This window comes from Rhagoletis pomonella, unplaced genomic scaffold (assembly GCF_013731165.1).
Source record: "Rhagoletis pomonella isolate Grant_MI unplaced genomic scaffold, Rhpom_1.0 Rhpom_scaffold_01132, whole genome shotgun sequence".
NCBI classification, from domain to species: domain Eukaryota; kingdom Metazoa; phylum Arthropoda; class Insecta; order Diptera; family Tephritidae; genus Rhagoletis; species Rhagoletis pomonella.
This window is the reverse complement of record NW_023459686.1, coordinates 38,786-51,145: the sequence shown is the minus strand read 5'-3', so window position 1 is coordinate 51,145 and position 12,360 is coordinate 38,786. Positions and strand designations below refer to the sequence as shown.

Below are 12,360 nucleotides of genomic sequence, written 5' to 3'. Positions count from 1 at the left end.
AAAAAATTATTATAATTTAATTTAATGCTAAAAGGTTATTCCAAGAATCTATTTTGAGTGAATTAGCTTCAGTAGTTACTGATTTATCGCAGTTTACGTGTCTCTGTACATGGCCGTTATTTGGAAAGTGGGCGTGGCTATCGCCAGATTTCAGGATTTTTAGCAGATATGTTAGATATAGCCACTACCATTTTCCAAAAATTTCATAGTAATCCTATTTTACCTACCTATCCTATTTTGTTTATCACATACCAATTTTCAACAATTTGGATACAATATTTACTGAAATATCTTATATTTATCTAATCATTACTTATGCCACACCAATGTAAAGAAAAACAAATGTTTATTCCGAAATGCATAACATAATTTGGTTCGCCTTACATTCCCGCAGATTTTTAGGGCCGAAAGGTCCTAGAAAACATAACTTTTGCTTATATCTCGAAAACTCTCGAACTATTTTTTTTTTTTTTTGTAATATTCTTCATATTCATATTCTGGTTCAGCGGCCTAAAATTTATCTCTAAAGTTTAATTTTAGTATTAAAATAGATCTAAAGTAGTGTTACTATATACTAATTGCGCTTTTAGATTTTTCTTTAAACGATTTTCTAAGTAAAGAAATACCACTTATCTGCCATTTTCTGCGGGCAATCTTTTTACACTGCACTAGCCAAATTTCTTAGCTTTCAATTGAACAAAGAATAATAATGCGATCTCTATCGGGAATACAATAAATTCCTTGATATTCAACAAAAATTTAAAAAAAGAATACTCGTTGAAAACCACTATTTTCGTTAAAGCGTTAGAATATTCTGTTTCCGGTCAACGGTGAGCGTTCGCTGTGCAAGTTAGAAAAGTGACGGGGACTGGAAAATGTTATTTGGAATGTTCTCTGTCGAATGTGACTATATTTTTGAGTTTCCTTCAAAATTTTGTCAAATTGGTTTATGGCCTCCTAAATCGTTCAAATACCCCTATTTGCGTTGTTAAGCATTTTCTTCCATATAAGGAAAAAATTAAGCATTCTTTATATGGACGAAATTAAAACCCGCAGAGTTGCCATCAAACAAAAATTGTTTGCAGTTTTACTATACCGGTTGCATTTTCAGACAAATTTGTGTATTACAAAACGTGAAAAATGCTGTAGTGGGTTTTCATTTTGAACCAAACCGAAACATTATTTGGAATGGTTTTCGGTCCGGTGTTTGCATTTCAAAATAAAAAACGGTTTGGTTCGAAGCCCAAAAAAATCGACGGTTCGGTTCAAAACCGGTTTGCAGCTCTGATTTTAATAATTTATTTCATTTTTAAACCTGTGGTTACTCTCTCCAAACACCTAAAAAATATTCCTAGTTTTCAAACTTAACTATTTTAATATTTGAAATACTTGTGTATAAGTTAACCAAATTTGAAATTTCAAACAGGTGGGAACTCTCTTTAAGATGCTTTTAAACTAAAACCCTCCGCAATCTCTTTCGCCTGACACTCAAATTCTGTTACATATTCCATTTATCTAATTGCCTTCATTTAAGTTGAATTTGATTATTAACAGGCGGCTACCCCCCTAAATATATTTTAGAAATAAACAATTTTCAAACCCATTACGACTGATACCAATATTTTAGTTATTCATCCAACTTTTTAAATAATTTGAATATCACTTTTTGAATACGTAGCAGCTCTCTTCAAACATTTCAAATGTTCAGACTAAATATTTCTTAACGCTCATTGACTTGACACCCGTATTTTCATATTTCAAATAACTTGTGTGTAAGTTAATACAATTCAATTTATCAAACATGTGACAAGCCTTTTCAAAACAATTTAAAAACTACTATCTTCTCAAACTACTTTCATTTGGCGCCCATATGGTATTATCCAATTCCCTTAATTCATAATTTCAATTTTAAAACAGGTGGCAGCCCCCCCTATAGTTAAGTTAAGAAACAAGCTTTTCAAAACCATTTCGATTGATACACATTTTGAAATAATTGGCTACACTTTTTTAATAATTTTTTTTTAAGGTGGCAACTCTTTTCGAAAATGTAAAACCTTATTTTACATCTGTAGCCCAAGCCTTTTAATTTGACACCTAATTTTGGAAAATCGAACGAACGGTGCGGATTTGATGGCATTGATTATTAAATGATTCAAATTAAATTGTTTATCAAACAGGTGGCAACTGTTTTCGGGAAAGTAAAACCTTATTGCACATCGACAGCCCGGGCGCTTTATATGACACCTCATTTTTGAAAATCGAACGAACGGTGCGGATCTGATGACCTGGAAAAAAATCCCTTCGCGTATTATATATCTGTGGTCATAAGAAATAACCGCCTAAGTCGACTTAAGAAAAAATTTAGTTATATATGCTATCGTTTTCTGCAACTACTATTCTATGTTTATGTGAAACTCCCATCTCATTAGCTAAGCTATTTAAAAAGTTATATATGCAAATATTTTGGTTTCCTCATAAGGTTATCATTACAATCCAAATCTTTAAAGCGGTTTTTCTCGAATTCAGGTTTTTCGACTTGGGCGATTATTGCTTATGACCACAGATATATACCTACATATGTAGATAAGTAGATAGATATACATAGATAACTAGCTTATTGTAGGCTCAATCCCAGCAAACATTGAGGTGAGTTACCGATTAGAGAATGATAGGAGAACTAGCCACATTCTCCAATTTCAAACGTTAGAAAACGACTCGAAAAAACTATTAGGAACCATAGGCTATGGGCGTAGCCAGGTAGGGGCAGGGGGATGCTCGAGCTAACTTTCAAATTTTCCTTATATATATATAAAATAGTACCCTGAAATGCCAGCTTAATAGGGTCGAGCTCCCCCTCCCCCCCTAAATTTCATTCTGGCTACGCCAATGACCATAGCAATCTCAACAAAAATGTGACATAGTTCTCGACTCGAGAAAATATTAATTCTCTAATCGAATTCTAATGTTGATCTCTAATGGGATTCGAACGTGAATTTCAAACTACTATTTTGCTTTATTAAATAAAACGCTTTGTTGTAAAATTTGTATTAAATGTGTTTGAAACAAAGTGACAATGAATTATTTGAACTTAAAAATAATTTATGATTCATTTATTTGGAATATTGCTTATTTACATTTATTTGAATTTGCGTTGTTTCTCTAATCGTTCTCGAATCGAATTCCAATGTAGTTCTCTGACTTCGCCATCGACTCGAGAACGATTAGAGAATTACCTTATGAAGCGTTCTCATTGAGCCATTAACTCGAGTTAATGGGCCATTTTGGAGTTTAACGCCTTAACCCTTCTCTTAAACTCGGATTTTACCATACAAGAAATTTCGTTAAACTCTCCTTTTTTACCCGATTTGGCTTGTGTCTTTGATAATCCAAACCTGAAACCAACTCGCCGACAGTTAGTCTGTTCCCATACTGCAGGATTTAATCAGAATTAGTCCGAGGTCGTCCTGTGCACATAAGTCTAGAATATCAACAATCTAGCGATGCAAAGACCAAAAATGTGGCTAGATAGAACTTTTTGTCCTGATTTCAGCCCTACCAAAATTATCTGGCGAAAGTAAAAAATAAAGAAGATATCAATGGTTAAAGTTAAATTTTCTGATTTTTTTAATATTAATATCTTCTGGACAACATAACCTATTAAAAAACTAATGACGTTAAAATAAAGGTAATTAATTTGTCTTTCATGTGTGTATATAATTTATATGCTTTTTTTATATTTTTAGTCCGGAAATACTAAAAAACAAAATAAAATTAGTTGTAAAACTGGTTATAGTATATACGTCGCATAAAAGGCATTTAAATTATATTGAAATTATCATCAATATTTTTTTAATCGGTTAAGTAGTTTCCGAGATATTAAACACATAAGAAATAGATAAGTTGAACTTTAACCTCTTTTATTGGTTTTGGTTTTTATTTGCACCAAATAATTTTGGTATGGTTGCAATTTGCGTAAGAAGTTCTATCGTTCCTCATTTCTTGTTTTTTTTTTGTATAGCTAAACGGTTGGTATTCTGGACTTATGTGTGTGACTGTTAAATCCTGTAGTACGGGAACAGACTAAATGAGAATAAGAAAAAGTAAACAAAAAAATTTCACATAAAACTCTGAGTTTCTTAAATACCCCAATGTGAACGCCTGAGAGTAGTTCATAAACTCAAAACGTTAAACTCGAGTGAATGGCTCAATGAGAACGTAATGTTAGTTATCCAATGTAGAAATCCGAATTTCTCTAACGTTAGAGACTGTGTTTGCTGGGATTGCATTGGTTAATTTTGAATTTCAACAATCACACCTTTGTCTTAATATCTAAGTGCGTACATATGTAAATATGTATATGATTTTATTCTCATTTAATCACAGGTGTGGATATTCGGTGACGTCTGGTGCCGCATATGGCTTGCTGTCGATGTGTGGATGTGTACAGCATCAATATTGAACCTATGTGCAATTTCTCTTGATAGATATGTAGCTGTTACGCGTCCTGTTACCTATCCAAGTATAATGTCGACGAAGCGCGCCAAGTCGCTGATTGTTGGAATTTGGGTGCTATCATTTGTTATTTGTTTTCCGCCACTAGTCGGTTGGAAGGAGCAAAAGGTAAATATGAATATATCTACTATATGTACATACTAGGTATGTACGAAAAAATATGTTTGGCTGTAAGCCTTCTTAAGCCTCTTTCTTTTGGCGCCCATATTGCAATATCCACTTTTTCTTATCAATTTACTTAAACTACAATTATCAAAAAGGTGGCTACTCTCTAATTTTTTTCTTTCTATATTTTAAGTTAGACCTCTATCAATATATCGGTGAAAACTGCATTCAATTCTCTGTATTCGTTTTCGAGTGATGCGCAAAATTGCAAAAAGGCAAAAAGGCAAAAAAAGGCAAAACAAAATAGCGAAAAAGGCAGGAAAAGACACTAGGAATTACAAAAAAAAGCAAAATAAGGCACTAAAAAAATACAGAAAATACGAAGAACAATCAAAACTTACATTTATTTTGGAAATATTTATATTACAAATAAACAGAGAAAAACTATGAACTAGTTTCATTATATGAAAAATTTATACTTTGAATCTTTGACTATTTTATCCTTTCGAGTTTCTTTAAAACTTTAATCTGTATAGTTGTAGTAACATTGAACAACAAGATGCATTTTGAAGTTTTCTGGCAGCATTTTCATTCGATTTTCGCGAAGAAAAGCCTTGAATGTACTAAATGTGCGCTCGACGTAAGTTGATACAAGTGGAGCCCAATTTAAATATGGAGCGTTTTCCTCGCCCTTTACAATTTTATCCACACCCCTTATTGTCTCCAAGCCTACGTTAGCTGAGAAAAGGCCTTTGAATTTTTCCAACACCAATTTGGCAAGAGGTCCCTGCGCTTCTATAAGCCGCATGGGCATGTGTATATTTTTTAATCTTAAAAAACAAATTGTAAATGCTATAATCACTTTTTTAAAGGTAGAAAAGGCAAAAAAAAGCAAGTATCTTAAAAAAGGCAAAAAAAGGCAACATCAAATGTGTATATATGGAATCAGGGAAAGCTAAATCGTGGACATTCTTAATCGAATATACTCTATCTCTTTAGCAGAAAATAGGCAATTTCCATAAAATCCGTTCCCTGGTGATAAGCAATAACATATAAATGTAAAATAACAAGAAATTAATGTCTAAAAGTGAATATTTTTCGTATTTCTTATTCTTATCGATGTAAATCAGACAAACACAAACTTTAAGAATCAAAAATTGAAAATTCAAGTGTTTTTAAATGTTTGGAATGAGAATCTAAGCATGAGAACAGAAACCCAAAGTATACGGCAGTACGGTTTGGCAGCACTAACAAATGACACAAACATATATTCTGCCATTGCTACTTTTAACTTTCAAATAAATTTTCTTTATGCTAAATATTTGTTTAAGTCAATATTATTTAGTTTAAATGGAATTTCCCTCATTTAGTGAGTTCATTTTTATAATTTCGTCTTCTTCGTGCTAGTAGTATAAAATTAGTGCTGCCAACTCCAACAAGAATGATCCAGACCGTTTCCGTGGGGAATGATCGTGATACTGAGCTGGATAATCCAAATGAAAACAACTAATGATGTTTTTCAAATAAGGCAGATCGGAATATGCGCTCTCTGGGAAGACAATACCTACGGTTGCCAGACGTACTGATTTTATCAGTACAATACTGATTTTTCAACTCTTGTACTGATTTTACTCATTTCTTCAATCAGTACGCTAATGTCCTGATTTTTCAAAATTTGTACTGATTTGTACTGAATTTCCAATTCAAACAAAATACTTTAGGATTTTCTTACGCTTTTTAAACTGTACTATAAAAAGTAAGATGAAAATAATTTAATTATAGTTGACATGTTTCATTTATTTAATTAATACAACAAAAAGTTCAATCGTGTTATGGGCATATCGCCGGGTCTTTGCGTACCAGTTGCGATAATATGATGGAGCTTAATTTATTTAAAAAGAAGGCTCTCGAAAATAACTTTCAGTTTAATAACAACAAATTTGAATATTCGAATGGCTTTTGCCTATAACTTACAACTCTTTTTCACAATTTACTGACACTTTAATAATATTGCATAAAAGATATAGAGTTAGATACTCTCTTTAGCGAATTCTTAGTCTTTTAAAGTTTTTGGGTAGTTGAAAAAATAAATTTAAGCCATCAGGAATTATATGTATATGAAGTCCTTAAATAGTGGTACTTCTCCGCAGTTTGAAAATATATATAATTTGGTTTTTTTTTTTCAATACTACACTAAAACGAAGCAACTCAGAGGATTTTAAGTATAAATATATATATATATATATTTGCTTGCTGGCGCAAAGAGAGCAACCGGCTTCTAATTAAAATTATTTAAAGTGAACTTCATATCCATATCGTTGTAAAGCTCATACAGCTCATCGTTCCATCGTCTGCGGTACTCGCCGTCGCCATCGCGTAAAGGCCCGTAAATCTTCCTCAAAATCTTTCTCTCAAACACTCCAAGAGCCGCCTCATCGGATGTTGTCATTGCCCATGCTTCTGCGCCATATACCAGCACGGGCATGATGAGTGACTTATAGAGCGTGGTTTTCGTACGTCGAGAGAGGACTTTACTCCTGAATTGCCTACTCAGTCCAAAGTAGCACTTTTTGCAAGAGTAATTCTGCGTTGGATTTCAATGCTGACATTATTAGCGGTGTTAAGGCTGGTTCCCAAGTAAACGAAATTCTCTACTTTCTCGAAATCGTAACTGTCAACAGTGACGTTGGTGCCAAGGCGCGAATGTGCTGACTGATTGTTTGATGCCAGGAGATACTTCGTCCCTATCCAACTTGGATAAGGCAGAACAGACTTCGCGGTTTTTGTTACCGATGATGTCGATGTCATCGGCATAAGCCAGCAATTGCACGCTCTTGTAGCAAAACTGACTTCAACTTCGCTGTAAATTAAACAAAGCAAAACATGAATTTTATGCGATGGAATTTTCCACAGAAAGTAAGGTTAGAAAGTAATTTTTGGATATCTACATATATATTAGGGATGCCAAAATAACAGGAATATTGGGATCCCGGGTTTTCCCGGGAAACTGAGTCATAAATTTTATGAACATGAGTAAAAAACAATATCTGCAAGCATTTAAACATACCATTAAATAAAACTATTTAAAACTTACGATAAACTGGTTGTAAAACTCATATATCGCTAGCTTAGGGTGAAAAGTTGCTAACTTCACCTTTAATTAAAAATCTTATTTTGATATAGGATAGATAAATTAAAATTGCATCGTTTCGAAAAGGGTAAAGGTCCTGGTTTTATGTTTTCTCGTTTGCTAAGGCCAAAAAAGCTCCGAAAATTCGATAAGGCCAAAAAAGTTCGAAATCTTTTAATAAAGATCGAATCCCTCTGATTCGTATGGAGTTTTGCTTTGCTTTAAACAGGCAAAATGTTGTACTCAAAGTTTTGCGAAATACTTGAAGAAACTGGATATACGAAGCTTTTTCCTCCCCTGTACAATTTTTACATTGGGACTTAGCAACTTTGCGCTCTACGCTTGCGATATTTATTTATTCAATCAGACAACTTTTAAAGTAAAACATTTTTTTAATTGTATTTAAAAAACCATGTGATTGAGGAACGTATACATCACAAATAATAATTTAAATACCAGGTACTTTTGAAAGTAACGATTAATAAAAAAACATAAAACAAAAATATACAAAAACAATTTCTCTAAACACGTTTATTCTACTCTATAAAGAAATGGCGAATGGAGAATTGTTTGCCTTTTTTCGCAATTTACTAGAAATTTTGAGGGTGTCGAGTCAAACGGATCTCAGAATCGGATTCAACGGGTCGAAATACATGGTAGTTGGGTCTGGTTAAAAACACACACCCAATTTTTGCCGGTGTTGTTATTATTGCACTTAAAATGATTTCGTAAGAGCAGCAAAGCATTCAAAACGGAGTCTTCTAAGCTTAACCTGCAGTTTTTACATACGAAACCTACTATTAAAAAACATATTTCGGCATCAACACTTTTAGGCTGAACTGTCAAAAGGTAGACATAATCCATTTGAAGAATGAACGACCCCTATCTCCTCCATTACAAAATATTTGAAATTCTTTTACCAGCACGTCGGTCAAATTATAAGTTTTTCGATTTGAGGAAATTTTTTCTTAAAACTCTCTGTTTCGCTTACATTAGCGACGCTATGAGTAAATTCATTGAAATCTTCTTCAAAAAAGGCTCAGACTGCAATTTAAAAGTACAGTTTCAAGCTTTTTGTTAATTGCAGTCAAAACGGCATTTTACAAAAATCATACTTCAAAATTCATAAACAAATTCTTACTATCAATTCGATATTTCAAAATTTTCGGGATCCAGGGATTAATGAAAGCAAATCCCGGGATTTCCGGTACGTCAAATACGCCGGAATCCCGGGATTCCGGGATCATCGAGATGGTTTTGAAAAGGCTGTATAACTTAACTATGTATAGGAGGGTTGCCACATGTTAAAAAAAAAAGTAATTCAATTTTAATTAAAGGAATTTGGTAAGTGAAAAAGGTATCGCTATATGGGTGTCATACAAAAGAGGTTTAAGAAGGTAGTAGTTTGAAAATATGTTGAATAGGGCTGCCACCTATTTGAGAAGTCTAATTGAACTATTTTTTATGTGTAATATTAACGATGGATGTAAAATGAAAGAGCTTCAAGAAATACTTAGTTTGACAATTTAGAACAGTTTTGATGTGTTTGAGGGTTGCCCCAGTTTAAAGGGCTCAACCAAAATTATTTAATAAGTTAAATGAATTACTAACCGATGGTTATTAATGAAAATGGGGTTAAAAGCCTTTATTTAAGAACTAAATTTAGGAGAATTGCCACGTGTCAAAAAAATAAATTTCCACTTAATTCATCAGTTACATGAAATATTTATAATAATGTGAGACGAAAAATATTTAGGGAAAGTTTAGTTCGAAAATAATTTTTAAGCTTTGAAAGTGGTATTTCGTTTAATTATACATAAGTTACATGAAATTTCAAAATATGGCTGTTAAAAGAACGAGTGTTAAGAAATCTTTAAGCTGAACATTTTTTTTTTGTTAAAAAAATTTAACTCAAATTATTTAATACGTTAAATGGATTGTCAAAAGATGGGTTCATCTTTCAAAACTTTAAAGAGTAAAAAATTGCCCGGGCATCTTTAAGAAGATAGACAAGCGATATAAATGTTTTTTTTTTTTGATTTTGTGAAATGAGTGACTATCGCTTTGATAACTTCCAACAGTGACAGTGACGTAGAAGTGACATGATGGCGATAGGCGATAAAATTCTCTTCCATTTGCTGCAGGGACATTGGCTGCATTTCTTTATTCATTCTGAACGTTTGGAATAAACTTTTTTGTTTATTTATTCTTTAGAACGTTCCTGATGATATGTTGACGCATATTTCAAACGCATTCTGTTTATTTCGGCTGTGAAATTGGATTATCCGGAATGTATAAAGAAACGCAGCCATTTTGTCAAAACTCTAATGTCAATAGTGAGCAACCCTTTAATTATTGAATCATGACGCTTTTTTTATATACATTTTTCTTTATCTCTAATACATGTATATACATACCTTTTTCCAAATTTTCTTCCACTTTCATATCAGCAATTAGTGCAATCCACATATATACGTGGAAATTACACACTTTTTCCTTCAACCACCGCAACATTGGCATCGGTGCAACATCAACAAACACAGCAGCCAAAACAATATCAGAGCAATGAAAAAATTGTTTTAACGGAGACAACTTCAGTAATGTCGATGACAGCTGCAGATGGTTTTAACTATCATGACTCCGCTTTTGTGGCCCTGGAGAGTGAAGAATTCATGGATGGTACAATGCCTGCGACACTTTTCTACGGGAAGCCTTTGTGTGACTCGAAGTGTGAATTAACTAATGATCGCGGCTATGTAGTGTATTCGGCGTTGGGCTCCTTCTATATTCCAATGCTTGTGATGCTCTTTTTTTATTGGCGCATATACCGGGCGGCTGTGAGAACAACGCGGGCTATCAAACAAGGATTCAAAACCACTAAAGGTAAGAGCAGTTACTATTTAATGCTTCAAAAATATTCCGTCTTTTGGTTTTTTTTTTTGTTAGTAGTTTTAGCTGGCAATAATTTACAATATTTAATGTATATATTATTAACCGCAATATATTTATTCATACACCTCCAATACATGTACATACATAGACACGTACACCTATTCCACACTTGCTGGTGCAAAATTTTGTTGTCGTAAAATTGGTTATACATACTACGTATTAAAGCAACCGTTCAAAATACATATTCTGTATCCAGTAGGTATTTATACATAGATACGTATGACTACATATTATTCAATAGGGGTATTCTTGAAATTTTGCAAAGCCGTTGCACGTAGCACGGATTGCATAATTTGCAAGCACCCAACAACAAAATGCATGCGGAGAAGCATTTCCTATCGTTGCAAAGTATGAAACGTCTGAACCCATGCACATATTTTGCTAAAAAGCATAGCAAGATAAATGCGACTCTGTGCTAGCTGCTTTGTTGTTGGAATTGCTACATATTTGGCTGACTTCCAAAACTCTCAATTGCTTTGCATACGTACAAAGTAGAATGTCCCATAACGCCGAACTACAAAATGTTGACAATGTATCTTTTCTCTGACAACTGACGTCAATTGGAAATGCCAAGTCCTTCTCCACCTGGTCTTTCCATTGCCTCCCTCTTCCTCTGCTACCACCAGCGAGTTCCGAGCTGAATACTTTCAGAGCTGGGGCGTCGGTGTGCCCAAGTAAACGATATACTCTACTTTGTCAAAATTATAACTGTGAACAGTGACGTGGGTGCTAATGCGCGAATGTGCTGACTGTTTGCTTAATGACAGAAGATACTTCGTCTTGTTCTCTTTTAAACTCTCTCGCTCTCTTGCAAACGGCAGAACAGACTTAGCGCTTTTTGCTACCGATGATGCCGATGTCATCGGCATAAGTCGGAAATTGCAAGTAAACGAAACTCTCTACTTTCTCGAAATTATAACTATCACAGTGACGTGGGTGCGAAGGCACAAATGTGCTGACTGTTTGTTTGATGACAGGAGATACTTCGTCTTGTTCTCGTTTACCACCAGACCCATTTGCTTTGCTTCCTTATCCAACTTGGACTTCGCGGTTTTTGTTACCGATGATGTCGATGTCATCGGCATAAGTCGGAAATTGCACACTCTTGTAGTAAATTGTTTCTGAGCGGTTCAGTTTGGGGGCGAACGGCTCGGAGAGGTCTTTCCCAATTCTGACGGAGCTGGTGGTATTGCCCAACGTCAAAGTGATGCCAAATTCAGACGAGGTGCTATCGTACTCTTTCAAATTTGGAATAGTATTTTTGCATTTCGTGCAATCCGTGCATCGTGCAAGACTAGTATTTTCTAAATATATTAGGGCAATCATCTAAACGAGTAAATTCCTCGTAGCCACGGAATCCTCGTAAACTAACTTAATTCTGCATGGAAAACCAGTATACTATTACGAGGCATTTACGCTTTTAGATGAATACCCATACTGATGTATATACAAAGTATATACACATTTAGAAAGCTTCCATATACGAGTATACATACATATGTACATTAGGGTGATTCAAAATTGGAACTTTTTGAATTTCGACTGAGAACGTTCGGATTCTTGAAGATAAGAGAAAGGACAAGTTTATTCTAAAATTTCAGCTTATTTGAACAAGATTTAGAGGTCGCTCAACGCTGTTGTTTGTTTTCCGGAAACTACAG

At 33.9% G+C, this 12,360-nt stretch overlaps 1 protein-coding gene across 3 annotated transcripts in view; it reads left to right on the top strand.

Moving 5' to 3' along the window:
* Window positions 1-4,383: 4,383 nt before the first annotated feature.
* LOC118751969 (octopamine receptor Oamb) overlaps window positions 4,384-12,360 on the top strand; it is a gene marked incomplete at its 5' end in the record, with an annotated part of 43,209 nt that continues 35,232 nt past the window's right edge. For all 3 annotated transcript variants that reach the window (XM_036486797.1, XM_036486796.1, XM_036486795.1), the window contains 2 exon segments: window positions 4,384-4,620; window positions 10,198-10,630. In XM_036486797.1, the coding sequence (XP_036342690.1) occupies window positions 4,384-4,620; window positions 10,198-10,630 (670 nt within the window).